This window comes from Triticum urartu, chromosome 5A, assembly GCF_056163025.1.
Source record: "Triticum urartu cultivar PI428250 chromosome 5A, HENAU_Tu73, whole genome shotgun sequence".
In the NCBI taxonomy this organism is placed as follows: Eukaryota; Viridiplantae; Streptophyta; class Magnoliopsida; order Poales; family Poaceae; genus Triticum; species Triticum urartu.
In genome coordinates, this window is record NC_141877.1 from 551,123,460 (window position 1) to 551,140,775 (window position 17,316).

The 17,316-nt window shown below is 46.6% G+C and overlaps 2 protein-coding genes across 5 annotated transcripts; one reads left to right on the plus strand and one right to left on the minus strand.

Moving 5' to 3' along the window:
• The first annotated feature begins 213 nt into the window (after positions 1–213).
• LOC125510483 (SPX (SYG1/Pho81/XPR1) domain-containing protein / zinc finger (C3HC4-type RING finger) protein-like protein) lies at positions 214–8,002 on the plus strand. Of its 4 annotated transcripts, XM_048675679.2 has the most exons (8): positions 214–428; positions 547–632; positions 5,176–5,403; positions 6,071–6,315; positions 6,389–6,652; positions 7,047–7,184; positions 7,395–7,453; positions 7,558–8,002. In XM_048675679.2, the coding sequence occupies exons 3-8, from the start codon at positions 5,193–5,195 to the stop codon at positions 7,661–7,663; spliced, it is 1,023 nt and encodes a 340-aa protein (XP_048531636.1). In that variant the 5' UTR covers positions 214–428; positions 547–632; positions 5,176–5,192; the 3' UTR covers positions 7,664–8,002. The 4 variants fall into 4 exon arrangements, with proteins under 4 accessions (XP_048531636.1, XP_048531637.1, XP_048531635.1 ...); XM_048675680.2 differs by lacking the exon at positions 547–632; XM_048675678.2 differs by lacking the exons at positions 214–428; positions 547–632 and adding an exon at positions 712–3,068.
• A 656-nt stretch (positions 8,003–8,658) lies between these two features.
• LOC125510482 (myosin-binding protein 7-like) lies at positions 8,659–12,396 on the minus strand. Its single transcript, XM_048675677.2, has 3 exons — positions 10,881–12,396; positions 9,258–9,307; positions 8,659–9,162 (listed from the first exon to the last, which is right to left on the minus strand). The coding sequence occupies exons 1-3, from the start codon at positions 12,249–12,251 to the stop codon at positions 9,069–9,071; spliced, it is 1,515 nt and encodes a 504-aa protein (XP_048531634.2). The 5' UTR covers positions 12,252–12,396; the 3' UTR covers positions 8,659–9,068.
• Positions 12,397–17,316: the final 4,920 nt, after the last annotated feature.

Sequence of the window (17,316 nt, forward strand, 5' to 3'; positions counted from 1 at the left end):
CCTTTCTGGGGAAGAAGAAAGGCAGCCAGACGTCGGATCCGGATCACCGGGTGACAGGGCAGCCGTCGGATCGGAACGTCAACATTTTCTGCGCGTGCGTGAATGGAAAGGAACGGGGAAGCGAGCGAGCGAAGCCAAGCAAGCAACGTAACGAGACCCAGCTGGGCCCCTCCAGGCAGCTGGAGAAGGGCCAGCTACAAACCCAGCGCGGAGCGGAGCGGGCGGTCCACCGAGCGAGAAAAACACACAGGAGGAGAGGAGCAAAAGTTTGGTTTCGTGCGTGCCCCCGTCCCCCGAGCGCCGCCGCCGCCGCCGCCGGCAGCCATTAAAAGCCGTCCTCCCCTTTCTTTCCTCCTCACGGACTCATCACGGGCGACCACCGCCTTGGACGCCCATCTCTCTCGCGCCTTGATTGCCTCCCATCGCAGGTACGTACTCCATCGCCGCCATGTTTGGTCGCGGGTTCTGGCCGCGTCGTCGTTTGCTCCTTGTCTTTTTGGTCCGTACGTGTTTCTACGAACTCATCTGTCTATCCATATCCCATAGGATTTCGCGGTGCGTCCACTGCGTTGCGGCGTGGGCTCTGGGAGAAATCACTATTCACCGCTACTTCTTTTCTCAATTTAAATAAGGTCTCATATATAATTTGCTTTCTGGGATCCAGCTACAGTATCTCGCCGGACGACAACAAATTACAGTACAGTCGTCCCATGTTTCTTTAATTAACCTCGTTTTGTTCGATTCTTGGAGGAATATATTCGCTTACCACTACCAGTCTGTATCACATTGCATGCCCCAGCCGTGTTAGTTTCGTTGTCTTTTGTGCTACTAGGACTGTACTAGGCTGTAGTTGTTGTTGCTTTGCAGTCTTCTATCGGTGTTTCAAGCCACTGAACTTCACTGCAATGCCAAGACTGGCGAATGAACGAAACCCCGCTGCGGATTAGTATTTGTCTTTGCGGCGTTTTTTTACATATAAAAAGAATCGCTGGTTAGCCACTCAACCTCTGAGAAGTCAAATGCCTTGCCTTTTTAGTATCCAGTTAACATAAAATATTTGATTCTGGGAGGAATGGGTATTCCCCATCTGCTTGGTCTGATACCTGCGAGTAGTACTCAATTTTGTAGTCATTCAATAGTCAGCGCTCATTTGATTGTAATATTGTTTCCTAGATTAGCCGCAATTAGCGTTGATTACAAGATGAATTATGTTTAATGTAATTGATGTCATTTTCAGATTAAAACTAATGTAATTAGCATGTTTTTAAATTACTATTGATGTGATAGATACTCCCTCCCTTCCTGTTTAGAGGGCTTATCTCAATTTTGTTTTTTTTTTCTCATTTAAAAGGCTCATCTTCATCTCCTATTGAAATTGTTAGCCGCATTAAACCTTTTAATGCAAGAAATAAAAAGGAAATGGACAATGCATGTAATGTTCGTACTCATCTACTCTCTCTGCTCCTAAAAATAAGTCTTTTTAAGATTCCACTATGGGCTACATACGGAGCAAAATGAGTGAATCTACACTCTAAAATATGTCTAGATACATTCGTACGTGGTTTATATTGAAATCTCTAAAAAGGCTTATATTTAAAAACAGGGGAAGTAGTGGTCAAGCATGCATACACTGCATGAGTTTAATTTGGGTAGGTTTGTAAAGTAGTATGAGATACATCCTTTTGCTCATTATCTGCCTTACTTGATGAGATTTCAGTTTTGAGCCCTATAAACCGGAAAGAACCAGAAAGAAGAGAGTCTATCATTAGTGCAATGTGAGGTGTTGGATATACGTGGTTGAATGGCTCAGATTATTTGGATTCACCAAACACGTGCTTTTATAAGTGAGGATCGGTAATAGTAGATAGTAGGACCAGACTGACCCGATGAGGATTGATCTGCCATTTTCCTTTCGTAGAACCACTGATATGTCTTGTAGATGTAGAAAAGAAAATTATCAGTCCTCACAGGTGATCCCATCCGGACATGACTGACAAATCTCTAAATATAAGTTTTTTTAGAAATTTTAATAGAAACTATATACGGATGTATATTTACATATTTGAAAGTATAAATTCATTCATTTAGTTATGTATGTAGTCCGTTATTGGAATCTCGGAATCTCCTATTAAAATTGCAGCGATGAGCGAGGCCATATCATCTCCCTGCGACGCTACGTACTATATCTCGGAAAAGAAGTAGGGGAGTAAAAAAAAAACGTGAGCCGCAACCGAAAGCTGGCTCAACATGCATACGTGATCACATGTTCACATCCGCAGCGGGGTGGTCGTGGTAGTGCTACGGTTGCAGACTTGCAGTGGAGAAGAGGAAGCAGGATGCAGCGACCGGCACGCGTGTTCATCTTTCCTGCCGCTGATGATGATCGACCACGTTTGGGTTTGCCGCCACTAGTACTCAGTAGCTAGCAGAGTCCAAACAAACGGATCCTTTCACGTCGGCGACGGACGGGGTGGGCCCGGGGCGCGGCTAATCCGTCCAAGGTGCTCCGCGCTAGAAAGCCCTAGCTACAGCCGTTGCAGCCACGATGGATGGATAAATCCAAGGAAAAAGATCGCGCATGCACCAAACCACGTACGTACGTCCTGCTCACCGAGATCTCGGTCGATGGATGGATGACAGCCGGCCGCCACGCTGCCGTGCACGTGAAGAGAATAAACTGTTTTTTTTTATATATATAGATGAGTGAAGAGAACGGAACGGCTGCCGGTCCAATCCAGTTATCCAACCCTGGCCAGGTGGGAAAACGGGAGGGACGGGAAAGCCCGACGCGGAGCCGACAGCGGAAGGAGAGAGAAAGGCGGAGTGCGATTTGATTTGAGTCTCCCCTCCCAAGTCCCAAGCCAAAGCGCGGCACGACCCCCACTCCACACCCTACCGTAGCCGACCGCCTCCCCGCCATTAAAGGCCGGCCAAGCGCCACTGCGGGGCTCCACCTCTCCTCTGCCCGCGCGCCTCCCGCTCGTGCTCTGCTCTGCCGCCGTCTACTCTCGCTTCGGCCGCCGCCCGCCGCCTACTCTCCTATCCGGCCGGCCCGCCCACCCATGCAGGTATTAACCCCGCCCCGCCGCCCCATCCATTATTGCTGCGCCATCCGGTACCTCTCTTCTTGCCTTGCCCACTCCATTCTTTCGCCCTTCACCGGACTTGTCCATTCATCAACTGATCCGGCCGGTCCTAGCGATCACCATCCCCTTGCCTTGCATGCCCATGCCTTTACTTCTCTACTAGTACAGTATTACTATTATTTCCTTTAGAGGAGCAATCAAGAATCGTTTCTTGAGGCTTCGGGTTTCTGCGCCCCCGAATCCGGCATCTCTCTCTCCGTACGTCCGCGGCACCATGAGAAATTGAGAGGAAAGTGCGAATACATCTCTGCTATTTCCTTTATCTCGTTATTGTGATATGATAGTTCGGCTCCTGCAGGAATAGGTTCGCCTAGTCCATGTCCTAGGCTGCGTATGGTGCTCCTCTTTCTGTGCCTTTCCATTGCTTTCCAGTCTTCTCTTGTGTCTCAAACACTAATTCGTCGCAATGCCAAGGAATAAACATCAGCTCATGAATTATTCTGTCCCAGTTTGCGGATTCTCTTCTCGCTGAGGTCCTGTGGGTTAAGCTCCCCAACCCCCGAATAAAGTCAAATGTCTTGGCTTGTTGTTATCCGGTTATTAACCTAATATATAGTATTTGAATCTTGGGGTTCTTTCTGAATAAGACAGTGATGGCGTCTTATTCTGGCCGGTGTGACACGAGTTCAGTTATTTTCATTTTATATTTACAGTCAGCCCTCGTCTTATTTGTACACTTGGTCCACTTGCTGCACAGTTGTTGGTCTGTTTCTTTTTATTTTCGTTCTTTGAACAAGTCTGTATCTGTCTTTTGGATACTCTTAATTCACATATATGATCACATTTCAATATCTGTCTCAGACTCTAGGTTAATGCATGCAAGTCTGTTTTTCATTATAACTTATAAGTATAATGTTATTCCTGAAGAGAGTGTGATTCCTTGTTTAAATTAGTTACTTCGTTTGTGCAAATCTCCGTGAGGACTATGATGACGAGTATTTTTTTTATCTCGTTATAATAGTTCGATTCCTGCAGAACAGATTCGCTTAGTCCATGTCGTAAGCTGCGTATCGTTTTCCTCTTTCTGTACCTTTGCATTGCTTTTCAGTCTTCTCTTGTGTCTCAAACACTAATTCGTCACATTGCCGAGGAATAAACATCAATTCATGAATTATTCTGTTCCTGTTTGCGGATTCTTGCTGAGGTGGGGTTTAAGTTAACTGTGGGTTAAGCTACTCAACCTCCGAATAAAGTTAACTTACTACTGTATATATATATATATATATATATATATATATACTTGAATCTTGGAGAGATGGGTACCGGCGTTCTTTCAGAGTAAGACAGTGATTGTGTCTTATTCTGGCTGGTGTGATCCGAGTTCAATTATTTTCATTTTCGATTCAAAGTCAGCTCTCGTCTTATTGTCACCTGGTACACTTGGTGCACAATTGGTCTTTTTATTTTTATTTTTCTTTGAAGAAGTCTGTATCTGTCTTTTGGCTACTCTTAATTCACATATATGATCACATCTCAATATCTGTCTCAGACTCTAGGTTTATGCACGCAAGTCTGTTTTTGGTTATAAGTATGTTATTTCTGAAGAGTGTGATTCCTTGTGTTAAATTGGTTGCTTCGTTTGTGCAAATCTGTGTTAGTTTGGGTAAAATAATCTGAGAGTGGTTGCTTTATCTATAAACAAAGCAAAAGTCTGTTTTCTATAATTTGGATAAATTGGTTCAAGACCGATATTTACATTTAATGGTTACTGGATATAAGGAGTACATCTAGAACATCATTTCTTAGTTTACAGAGATGATACTGCAACCAGGCTTTATGTTACTGGATTGCCAAAAAAATGTCCAATGAATTTTTGGAATTTCAAAATGGAGTTTGACGACATCTTTTTATTAACATAAGTTCTTTCCAAATTGGAATTTTCATCTGGTAACAAAAACCCGATTGCAACTAACTGTGGTTAAAAATTCCGACTACTAACAAAAATACTGTTGCCTTACTTTGTGCTTTAACTCTTTAACTTTCCAGACATAGTTTCCTCAAGAATGCTTGCCTCTACCTATTTTTTCAGGCTTTTCGGTGGACAAGATGAAGTTTGGTTCAATATATGAGGAATACCTCAGGGAAGAGCAGGACAAATATCTTGCTAAATGCTCCCATGTAGAGTACAAACGTCTGAAGAAGGTATTGAAGCGATGCCGACTTGATCGCTCATTGCAAGCAGATGGCACCAACGGTGACCAGCAGGAGGACAGGAGTGACGATTCTTCAGATGCTTGCGACTGCAATTCTTGCACATGTATGCTCAGCCTCTAGTGGCTACCCATTATCCCATCTTTCCCTTTTGTACGAAGTCCTGTCCAGGATGTAAATTTGATGCAGGACTCAGAAATTTGCAGGGCAGTCTTATCTTCTGATAATAATAATAAAAGTATTTTGTGTACACTAAAAGACGTTTAAGCTCACTATCTGTTATACTCTGCAAGTTAGAAGCACCCAAAAGGATACCAACAGTCAATCTTCCCTTTTATCAAAGATTAGAATGGTCTAATTTCCATTTGTGCAATCTGGTGCACTTGTTTTCTGCCATTCCTCCTTTCTGTGAAAGGGAGAATCTATTTTCACTTTGTAGAATATTTGGTTCCCTGTTTATCAGCTCCATTTGATAGCTGTGAAGTATTATAGGTTCTAGTAGTGGTGATTTTTTTTTTTGAAACGGATTTGCCTCATCTATTAATTAAGAGAAAATAGAGTTTGGTGTGTTACAGTAGGGCATTACAACACACCGTCAATACAAAAGTCATTACTCTCCTGGCATCATAGTACTGGTGATTTACTTTTACCGCCAGAACAATTATCTTTTCTTTGACTTGGTTGATATTACGCTTACTGTTTTCGTATTTTTTTTCTACCAAGTCTACTGCTTGTGCTACTGGTATCCTGACTTGTGATATCTTCTTGTCCAGTGTGTGATCAGATGTTCTTTACAGAACTCACCAAGGAGGCTTCAGATATAGCTGGCTATTTCAGCTCTAGAGTGCAGCATCTTCTAAATCTTCATGTTCCTTCAGGATTGCAACGGTATATATGGCGCGTACGTCAATGCTTCATAGATGATCAACAAATCATGGTTCAAGAAGGCAGACTGCTAGTCAACTATGTGACTATGAATGCTATTGCTATTCGCAAAATTCTCAAGAAATATGACAAAGTAATTTGTTCATTTCTCAACTGTCATTATGCATCTTCAGGATCTTCCTGCTCATATGCTGTTAATTTTGCAGGTACATGGCTCTGTCAGCGGTAGAGATTTCAAAAGCAAGATGCAAACTGAGCATACCGAATTGTTACAGTCACCTTGGCTGATCGAACTGGGTGCTTTCCATCTGAACTGTGATAGTTCAGATATTGATGAACCTGTAGGGTTCTTCAAGAACGGATTCTTCAAGAATTTTTCCTGTGACTTTACAGGAACACAGCCAGTAATGACAATGGCCATTTCTGAAACTATCAAGTATGACTACAGTCTAACTTGTCCAATTTGCTTGGTGAGTTTTTGTTTTTCTTAAATTTCTTCATCTCCTTATACTTTAATGATCTTGTTCCTAACTTTTAAGTATGAAAATGGCAACTGCTAACCTACTAGTTTGCATTAGCAAGCATTACTTTTTTAAAGTTGCTTGCAGTAGCAGTACATCTGTGTCCATCACTTGTGATGTCATTGCTACACTATAAGTTCTTGTTTTGTGTAGCTTCGGCATCCATAAATTGTAGAAATAGGATTTCCACATACCTATTGCAGCACGGACAGCATGCCTTTATGTTAAGATTATTTTAACTTGTGATTTTTTTTTGCAGGGAATACAATATTCTTCGCTAGGCCATTCATGTTCATGTTAAGATTGTTTTAACTTGTGATTTTTTTTTTTGCCATTTGCTCAGGACACCTTATTCAATCCATATGCTTTTAGCTGCGGTCACCTGTTCTGCAAAGGCTGTGCCTGTGGTGCTGCATCCGTGTACATCTTCCATGGTGTTAGGAGCGCGCCTCCAGAGGCCAAGTGTCCTGTATGCCGAGAGGTATGTGAGCAATCCGATGTGCTTTTGATGTACCATTGCAGCTCTTATGATATCATTGCAACTGCACTGTAAACAAGAATGCCGTGTTGCTTACATTAATTTACATGGTAATAATGGTTTGCGCGCCGTGCATATTTGCTCATGCCGACCAGTATGAATGAACTTGCTACCTGACAGTCCAGACTGATTTGTTTTATATACTTCATTCAGGTCGGTGTCTTTGCCCATGCCGTGCATATGAACGAACTTGACTTGCTCATCAAAACCAGGTAAACTCAAACCTAACCATCTCTCTCTCTCTCTTGCACAATAAGAGTTCAGGAAAAGAAACCCACCTTCTTCCATCTCTGATTTGCATCCACTGCTTGGCCAGGTGCAAAGATTACTGGAGATGCAGGCTACGCGAGGAGCGGAGCGAGATGGTGAAGCAATCCAAAGAATACTGGGAGTCCCAGGCCATGCTTTCGATGGGCATCTGAACCACCCTGGCATTGCCATTCGTTGCTTACCATTGGCGATCGATCGTCAATAACTATCCAGCAGCGCTCGAGTCTCAGGCGTGAAGATTCCTCTAAGATAGCAGATTTGATCCATTGACTGCTACTCTGCTACTGATTATTACTCTACCAAGCAAGCAAGAAGATGTACCCAAAGATAGCAGAGACTGACATAACTGGGGAGGGGAGGGCTTCCAGGGGAAGCATGTTCCCTCTTGCCTTTTGATGTTTCAGATCCAACCAATATCTTTGTTTCTTCCGTTGTACTGTACTGCAAGACTAGTTTGGAATGGTTGAGCTCAGTTTAGCTACTTTTTTCCTGCCTATCTAGTACGGTTTCGCTCTCTGCTTTTGAACGCGGAATTCCTAAGAGAAAACAGCTGAATTAGAAGCAATCTCCCGGTAGCTGAGCACTTGCCTGGGTTGATTTACACCTGTCTGTCTCTGTCTGTTCGGGATGTTCCTACTTCAATCTGTGTTTTTGAAACAAGTCTGTCACGGATTTGCTTGCGGTGCTTCGAATGTTTGAAACGACACCAAACTATGCAGTGTCAAATTTCCGCGCTGCAAATGTTCATAGAGCCTGAAAGTCCTCGAGAGGAGCAAAGCTTCCTTGGCGATAAGACAAAAATCACCAAAGCGTGCTTTTCTCCAGAGATGGAATGATAGCATCACACATGTATACACAACAGTTGTGTGACAACACAAAATTCACCGAACGAACCACGCCAACAGATTATGTACTAGCAAAAAGGACGCATCAGATAAAAGTAAGCTCCTACTTCCATCTGTGATTGTGAAACAAGTCCGTCACAGATTACCTACAGTGTTTCAAATGTTCAAAATGAAACCTCACTATACACTCAACTAGTCAAGTTTCTGCTCTGCTAGTGTTCTTTCTTAGCGAAAAGACAATCACCGAAGCGTGCTTTTCTCCCAAGATGACATGATAGCTTCACACATGTGTACACACCAAATCAACCACGCCAACAGATTCTGTACTGACAAAAAAGACACATCAGATACAGTTTGCACAAATGTGCAGCTAATTTCCTTGATATCAACTCATCCGTCATCAATCTGAAAGCAAGCAAAAACAACCAGCAGTCACCGCACGTCCACACGCGCACTATACAAGCATATAGCCTTTGCTGGTGAGAAAATATAAGCAAAAGCAACCCCCCAAAACCCACATTGACAAATTCTGGATCATGGCACAAGGATCCCCATCCCCTCCTGGGGCCAAAGAGAAATCATCAACAACTAAAGAATTAAAACAACACCATCTCCGCCCAACCCTTGAATAAGAAAATGTGATTTGATGCAGACTTCCCAACCAACGGCTATGTTATTTACATTAGGCAGCAGCAGCTTCTTCAGACAGGCTTTACTTTCTTCTCATGAGAGTCTTCTGAATCCGAGGGCACTTGTCCAAGAGTATGAGCAAACCCACATTGTTACTTGATAATCCAAATGTATACCTATCCACAAAGTAGATAGGCAGTCAATATCAGGAGGCTTTATTGATAGAATAAACATGAATCATGAACTAAATTCCCGCGGAAGGCTCTCATACCTGCTTTGTGATGGCTTCTTTTTTCGAGAGCAAAATAATGCGATGGCCCACTGCAAAAGATGATGATGACAAACATTAAGCTAAGGCAAGAAGCTTTATTGTCCTCAAGAATAGTGGAAATAAAGTGTAAACATATGGTGACTTCAACAAGGTGCATTCATCTCAGGGTCCAACATAGCAATATAATAAAACAGAGCAGAACCACACAAGGTGAAGTAAGAAGGCACGCACATTGCTGCTGCGATTGAACACCAAAAATAATCCTTATATACCAACCTTACAATCCAGAGGTTCTACATTACTATCCTATTTTGGCTTCGTTCTGATGTTAATTGCACCCAAATGTTGAAAAGTTATCAGAGTTAATCATTTACCAACAGCGTGATTTTGCAAAATTTTATCTCATTTTTAAAAAACAACTAGAACTAGATCTTAGAGAGGACGTCAGCAAAAACAGGTAGTACTCACGGGATAGAAACAGATTTTGCTGCCTGGCTTGCACACCCCCCCCCCCCCCCCCACGTGCGGAACACCTTCACCACGGATGCCTCATTAAATACATGCGTACGTGCATTGGCCATTGCTGATGGCACAGGGGAAGGTGAAGCGTTCACATGGCGGATCAGGGTGGTCTCATGGATTTCTGTGTGACCATCACCGCCAATCCACCATCACTAGCAGGCCTTTCTCATCACACCACCGCCTGCCCGCCGAATTCGACAGATGCTAGGACAGCAGCACGCAAGCAGGGGAGCCAGCAAACGTACAAGAGGATACATCTGTAGATTAGGAGCAGTTTCGATTCCGTCTGGGCTGACCCTACAAAAACAGGGTGAGCCAATATTTTGGCGAGAGAATCCACTGCCCTCCATTTCACCAGCAAGCGGACGTGAAATCTGAACTGCGGACCAAAATATTGGCATGGCTCCGAATATTTGGCCTCCATCCAAGTGGGCCAAAATCCTACTGGTCAATGCCAAATTTTTGGTGGGGTAACTCCTGGCTACCATCCAAACAGGACCCCCTTTTTTTGACAAAATTCAGACAGCCCTTTAGTGTTCCCCCGAAGCTTGTACATAGGAGATACAAAAAATTCTTAGTTCCACAGACACGTACTCGCTAGCACAAAGGTTATATACTCCTATCCAATTTCGGCTTCGTCCTAATTTGGAAGTTTGAAAAGAGTTGCACAAAACTAACTAGTGACTAGTGGATGGAATTAATCAATTGCCAAAACTCTGCATTTGCTGTATTTTCAGTCTCCTATATTAATTAGAACTAGGTCTTATACAGGACAGTACCAAAATCAGTTCGAACCAAGGCTAGGACAGGACATTAATAGAAACAAATTACGGGGCAAACATTCAACATCATCCCAAACTTCTAGGTCAAAACCCATGCAAGGTTAATGATATATTGTTTTTTTATATTTGAATCTTGCAAGATCAACGAATCTGCACAGATGCTCCACATCAAATTTTTAACAAACCACCAATGCTTCAGTTCCATAAATTTTCTAATGCAACCTATCAGACTAAAGCAAAGCCAATTTGTAAAGGTAACAACTGAGACATGCATTCAATGCAACGATAAGTGTCATATCAGCATAGAAGATCACCATACCTTAAACAACAAGGGCTTGGAGAATGTCCCGGCAGGTGCTGTCTTCTTGTCTTCCCTGACCGTTGTATCTGCGACCCCCACAGCTTGCTTTCTGGGCAAATGGTGGAGAACTGGAACAGACCCAGCCCCAGTGCCAACTGGAGCGGCATCTTTGGCTAGCTGTTGCGCTATCTCCCGAAGAAGCATAAGCTGAGCTTTCTCAGTGCGCATTCCCAGCAGAGCCTGGCGCATCGATTCCCGGTCAGCCTCCAGCGCTTCCAACCTCATGTATAGTGTCTTAATGTCTGGCTCGAGCGCCTCATCCTCGTACTTCTCCAGGACCCTGGCTGTAGGAGCTGCCGCACCTTGATGCACCTTGTCGATCATGTAGACCCTGTCGCTGCCGCTGCCAGAACCATCGTCGTCACTTCCCCCTTCTTCGACGCCATATCCAGCAATGGGAGACTCTGGCAACTCATCATCATCACAGAGGTGGCTCCTTTGTTCGACAGTCTCCTCATGTAACACCTCGTCGGCAGAAAATCCGGTTGTTTCCTGCCCAGCCGGCTCCAGCAATGCCTCCTCTGCATACAGGTGGGCGCCCTCCTCTCCCTCTTCCTCTTCCTCCTGGGACGGTTGACCTAGTACATCCCCATCGTGGCCGTGCTCGAGGAGGCAGATCCGGCGCTCCAGATCCGCGCCCACCGCGTCCTCCTCGCTCCCCTCCAGGCCGTCGTCGTAGTAGTACTCCCCGTTGTAGCAGCGGAGCTCGGGGTAGTAGTCGCCCTCCTCGCCCTCGCCGTCGCCCTCGCCCTCGAGGAAGCCGTCGCCGCCCTCCCCATGGCCATGGCCCCGCCCCTCGGCCTCGTCGGCGGCGTCGGGGAGCGGGATGCCGAGGCGGAGGCAGGTCTGCTGGTAGGCGTGGAGCCTGGAGCGGGCGCGCGCGAGGTGGCGCGCGCGGCGGGCGACGAGGCCGCGGAGGTGGTCGATCTCGGCGGCGTCGAGCGCCATCTTCTCGTCGGCGAAGCGGCGGAACTGGCGCAGCTCCATCTGGACCTCGGCCTTCTCCCGCTGCAGGCGCAGCATCATGGCCATGGCCTCGCTGGCGGCGCTGGCCGCGGCGAGGCGCTCCTCCTCCACCTCGCCCCGCAGCGCCGCGGCGGTGGCCTGCGCCGCCGCCAGCGCCTCCCGCAGCGCCGCGGTCTCCTCCTCCGCCTCCACCCGCGCCCCCGCCCCCGCCCCCTCCTCCTCCCCGTCCCCGCCCCCGCCCCTCTTCTCCTCGCCCAGCTTCCGCTTCACGGAGCGCCGCCACCGGACCGCCGCGGACGGCGAGGAGCAGCACGGGCCAGCGGCGGCCGAGTCGGGGTCGCAGTCGTGGTCGTCGTCCTCCATGACGGCGGCGACCGGGCCGGGAGCGAGGGTTTGGGGGGCGGGGGAGCAAATCGCAGTTCTCTCTGCTTCTCTTCTCGTCTCTTGGCTTTGGATTTGTGTCGTGTGTTTCGATTGGGGGGATCGGCGATGGTGCGTTTGGTGGTGGTGCGTGGCGTTTCGTGTGCTTTTTTGGGACGAGACTTGCCTGCTCATACATGGCTTAATTTGATTGGAAAAAAATAAAGCCTGACCTCATCCCCTGAAAATTAGGGAGAAATGATTAGATTAAAAAAAAGGAAAAAAGAATAGCCGTAGGATGAAGTGGGAGCCTGAAAAGGGAGCAGGCAAGCCGAATCCGCTTTTTTGTGCGGCGTGTGGGGCTCCGAGAGGAGACAACCAAGGAGATAGCGACCAGGGAGGATTATTGTCTGGATTTCAAATGATCCAAATGAACAATCCTTTTTCTTGGGGAAAACTCTTTAACTGATTATTCGTCTTCTTGTCCTAAAGAGAGTATTTTGCACTTGCCAAATGTAACAAAAAGGATTTCTTCGCCAAAAAGAATATATTGCCGGATTTGCCTTGTATATATACCAAAAAAGGCTAAAACTCACTCTCCTGACCTGTAAAAATTGTATTATACACGTTTAACCCGCTTTTAGTAGGCTTTCTACATAGGCATATCTGTCACTGTTGCCCCACTTCCCGCCACTACTCGTTGACGCTACACGAATGGAGTTGGTCAACTTCCCCACCGCCATTTCTCATCCTCCCCATAACCTCACGTAGATTATTACTCGGCGTTGCCCTGGATTTTTTGTGGTCCTCGCCACCAAAGACGATGTTGGCGTTATCGCAAACGTCAATGGGCTTTCACACCTTTCTTTCGGCGCCCATTCACTCCTCCTTAAAAAAAACACCCATTCACCTTCCCCTTCCTAAAACGACAACCATTCACCAACTTCCGCCACACACGTGTAACCGGGGTGGCGGGAAGGCCGCCACGGGCACACAGGGAGGTGAATGACCTCCTCACACCCACTTCCCGTCGTCCCCACAAGCTCTCGCAACGTCATCCTGGCGCTGTCCCGACTCTTGTGTGGTCACCACCACCCAAGATGATGCTGATGTCGCCACCACCGCCCCCTCTTCCACATCGCCGCCCCTCTTCTCCTTGTCCAGCTTCCGCTTCATGGAGCATCACGAACGGCAAGGAGCAGCATGAGCATGGGCCGAAACTGGGCGCGGCTACAGCAGCTCAGTCGTGGTCTTGGTCGTCGTCCTCCATGACGACGACCGGGCGCAAGGGTTTGGGGATGGTTGCAAGGGCATGACCGCAACCATTAGCATGCTCCCACACCTCGCTTTCGGCGCCCATTCACCCCCTCCCCCTCTAAAACAGCACCCATTCACCCCACTCCCCTTCCTATAACGGATCCACTCTCCAACTGCTACCACCGACATGAACCGAGTTGGCGGGAACGCTGCCACGGGGATCGAGGGAACGACAAGTAGGACCAAGGGTGTGTCTACCGTCTGCCAATGCAGACCCGGTTCGTGTGTGGTGACCACAACCATAAATGGGCTCCAACACCTTTCTTTTGGGCGCCCTTCACCTTCTCATTGATGAATGGGCTCCACAAGATAGAAGAAAAACATGGTGAGCATTCTAGGGTGTCTAAAAGATAGTGCACTCTAAAAGTGTCAAAACTAGTTTCGAAGGACGGTCCTCCAAAACTATTATTATAGAAGTTTCCCATCCACAAAGTCTACTAGAGTTCTTCTAACTATCACTTGACAAATGAGAAAAAAGAAGACCATATCAACAACGGCGATAGAGGTGGTTGTAGCGTACATCATAGTAACAAGAAGAAAAGAGGTTGCCAGTGAGCATGAACAGTGGAAAGTTGTGAGAGATGAAGATAGTGAGGACCTCGCTGGACAAGGTGAGGATGGTGGAACATGAATGTAGAGCTTGTTGTTTGTAATCAATCAAGTTCGGGTGGGCCGGGTTAGCGAAGCATAAAGCATGAGTGTTCTCGAGATTTGTTTCGTCCACCGCAGAATAAGATAAGCACATTATGCCATGTACTCCCTCCGTTTCAAATTACTTTGTCGCAGGTATGGATGTATCTAGATGTGATACATCCATACCTGCGACAAGTAATTTGGAATGGAGGGAGTACAATGCAAGGTGTTGAGGGAGGTGCTTGTGGAAATGCGGCGGTTTTTCCGTAGGCATCGGTGCTGAAAATAAAAACCGGTTTATTTAAACAAGCAGCTCTGTACATGGTCTTAGAGGTTAGAAATAGATGTAGTATGTGGAAGATCAGTTTAGACCCCACACCTTTTTTAGTTCCTGTGAAATAAGATTTATATTTTTTTTACGATAGCCTTTATGTTTTACTTTTCCTTGTAGCGATACGGAAATCAGCATGGTCATCATTGAATCGGTGGATAGTATTGGACCGACAGGTGATTTCACATTGTGTCTTCCTTAGAAGGCCATCTTGAAAGAGATTTTTTTTTTCTGAAAGAGTCCTTAGAAGGCGATGGTCTTGAGATATTTATATGTATTTTTTCTTCAAAAAGAGATATTTATGGATGTTGAGAGCTGCAAGTTTTAGGCCATGTTTGGCGCTGAGGTGGATCATTTACATCTTCCTTTTTGGGGGTTATGATTTTAGTATGTAATCTACATAAAGGTAAAAATTACATCCCTAAAAAACATAATAAAGAGATGCATAGTTAATGTAGCTGTATAAACATATCCTTCCTATTTGATATTTTAGCAGTTTGTTGGATATGTTACTGTTTGCCAAACAAGGACACTAACTGTTGCCCGACTATGTTTGTACAACAACCTTTCAGCTAACTTCATCGGTATTGCAAGTTGATCATGCATGGTAAACCGATATCTTTGTGCTTCTCATTATGAAACAGATTATACAAACTTACCCTGGCCAGCTACAGAAGTGAACGCATTTCCTAAAAAAAACTACAGAAGTGAACATCTGGCAGCACTGTGGTCTAACGAATTATTATTTCATACAGTACTATATATATGGTCTGCCCTGCAGAATAAGCGGAAAATCTATGGTCAATGGTTTCCGGATTAATTGCGCAGGGATTTAATCCTGTGCAGGAGAAACTGCTCGTAAAGGAATGCCGTTTCAACATGGATATCAATCAGGCAGTTAATAGGGACAGCGATGAAGAAACGCATGGTCTGGTCTGACCGAATCTCCTCCTCACCGGACCCGGGAGCATGTACGTTTGGCCACGTCCAACAAGGTAGCAACAGCCGTGCATAGCATAGAGATGAGCGGCAGCTGTCAGGTTATTGCTAGTGTACTACTTTGATTCATCCAGCCGCTGAGTTGAGTTGAGCCCTGCACGTTGGGGTTGGCCGGGCGATCAGATTTGAGGTCGATGTATTGTGTAGAGAGAGACGTGCTCCCACTAGGGATGGGATGGGATGGCGATCGCCGTGTCCTTGAGCTTATCTCCGCCGGACGGAATATATGTTGGGGAACGGACGGATAGCGGTGTCGTGATCGGCCGTTCTGTTCCAGTGACGTTGCACGGCGAGCACGGACGGGACCATGGGTACATACTGTACATCTGAATGGATCGCCTGATTGGCTACAGCCAGCCGCCCGAAGAATCGTTTGTCGAATGTCGCGGTTCGTAATTTAGCGCGTCTGTGCTCCTTATCTACCTTGTGGCGATCTACTATATCCAGCGTGGTGTAACTCCGGATTGCTGCACTCTTTGTGATGTGATGTTACGTGATCAACAAAGAGCGCCATTTTCTCAAGGAAAAAACGTAGTACGCTTGTCTCGCTTTCTGTAGGAATATATATAGATCCAGCACAACTCTGTCGGGGGGCCCATTGGCAGCACTGTAATGAACTTGTCATGATTAACCGACAGATCACTCGGTCGGTAAGCTCCACTCGGTCCCATCCCGCCCTCGATGCTGTTTGTTTGGAGTACCTGCGTAGTACGTTTCCAAGTCGGATTGTGGTTTTATGTACTTTTGGCCTACTTGTTTCGAATCGGAGAAGAGGTTGGTCCATGCATGCATTGTCGGCGACACGTTACACTACACGTGGGCGCGCGACAACGCACACACGTTCCCAGCGAAGCCATCCATCTCTTCTTCTTCTTTTTCTTCTTCTTCTTCTTCTTCTGGGATGCTTCTTTTGTCGCTGTTGATTGACCGGCAGACGCGACACTGGAAGCAAACGGTTGGTCCATCACGTTGGGTTGGGTCGTTCTTTTTATCAGTGTAGCTGGCAGCACCCAGCAGGCGTTGGGTCATGGATTGATTTTCTTGCCTGCCTGCCTGGGCTCCTTCTTTCGCCACTCACGCCGGCCAACAATCTTTCTTGGAAAAAACTCCCGCTTCTCCCTCTCCAAATTCTCCCAAGACGGGCCAAGTATTCGTCGTTCAGCTAAAAGCAACAAAATGATGAAGGAGGAGCCATCGATCAATCCAGCAGCCAGCGAAAAAGAGAAGATGATTCATACCGAACGGTCAGGCGCGCGGGGCCAAACCAAACCAAACTGTTTGCCGGATCGCCAAAGAGAAGCCAGCCAGCCGGCGCCGTGCTCGTGCAGTGCCGGCACCTAATAACTGACCACGTCCATCGCACGTCGGGTTGCTTGCTGCCCTGCTGAGTCGGCTTCCATCCGGCGTGGCCTCCTCACGTGCTGCTGCCTCTGCTCTGGATCCCCCCAACCAACCCAACCAGCAGAGACCCTGGCGCGTAACGTGCTTCTGCCGGACCAGCCACCTCGTTGCTGCTCCTGCTGGCTCCGTGGCCTCGACGGATATCCCAGTGCGGCCTGCCTTGGAGCCGCAGGCTGAGCTGCTGCGCTCTGAGCTTCTTAGTATAGCTTCCTTCCAGCTTGAGGAGACGATCCAACCTTTGCGTGATGCCATTAACTTTATGCAAGGTTAGATGTTGCGGATGAAAAAGCTTTATGAAGCGTGTTGAGGCTGCATTGGGCAAGCTCTCCAAGGCGCCGCCTGTGTTGAATACTGCTCACGTATTGCGCTCTTTGGTTATGCCCGATG

Bases quoted from the DNA above. Each gene is read 5' to 3' on its own strand.
- LOC125510483 (XM_048675679.2), top strand. From the start codon at position 5,193: ATGAAGTTTGGTTCAATATATGAGGAATACCTCAGGGAAGAGCAGGAC. The intron at 6,316-6,388 runs GTAATTTGTTCA...TTAATTTTGCAG, and splicing joins TTCTCAAGAAATATGACAAA to GTACATGGCTCTGTCAGCGG. The intron at 6,653-7,046 runs GTGAGTTTTTGT...CCATTTGCTCAG, and splicing joins TAACTTGTCCAATTTGCTTG to GACACCTTATTCAATCCATA.
- LOC125510482 (XM_048675677.2), bottom strand. From the start codon at position 12,251: ATGGAGGACGACGACCACGACTGCGACCCCGACTCGGCCGCCGCTGGC. The intron at 9,308-10,880 runs GTATGGTGATCT...CATCTTTTGCAG, and splicing joins CCAAGCCCTTGTTGTTTAAG to TGGGCCATCGCATTATTTTG. The intron at 9,163-9,257 runs GTATGAGAGCCT...CTTTGTGGATAG, and splicing joins AAGAAGCCATCACAAAGCAG to GTATACATTTGGATTATCAA.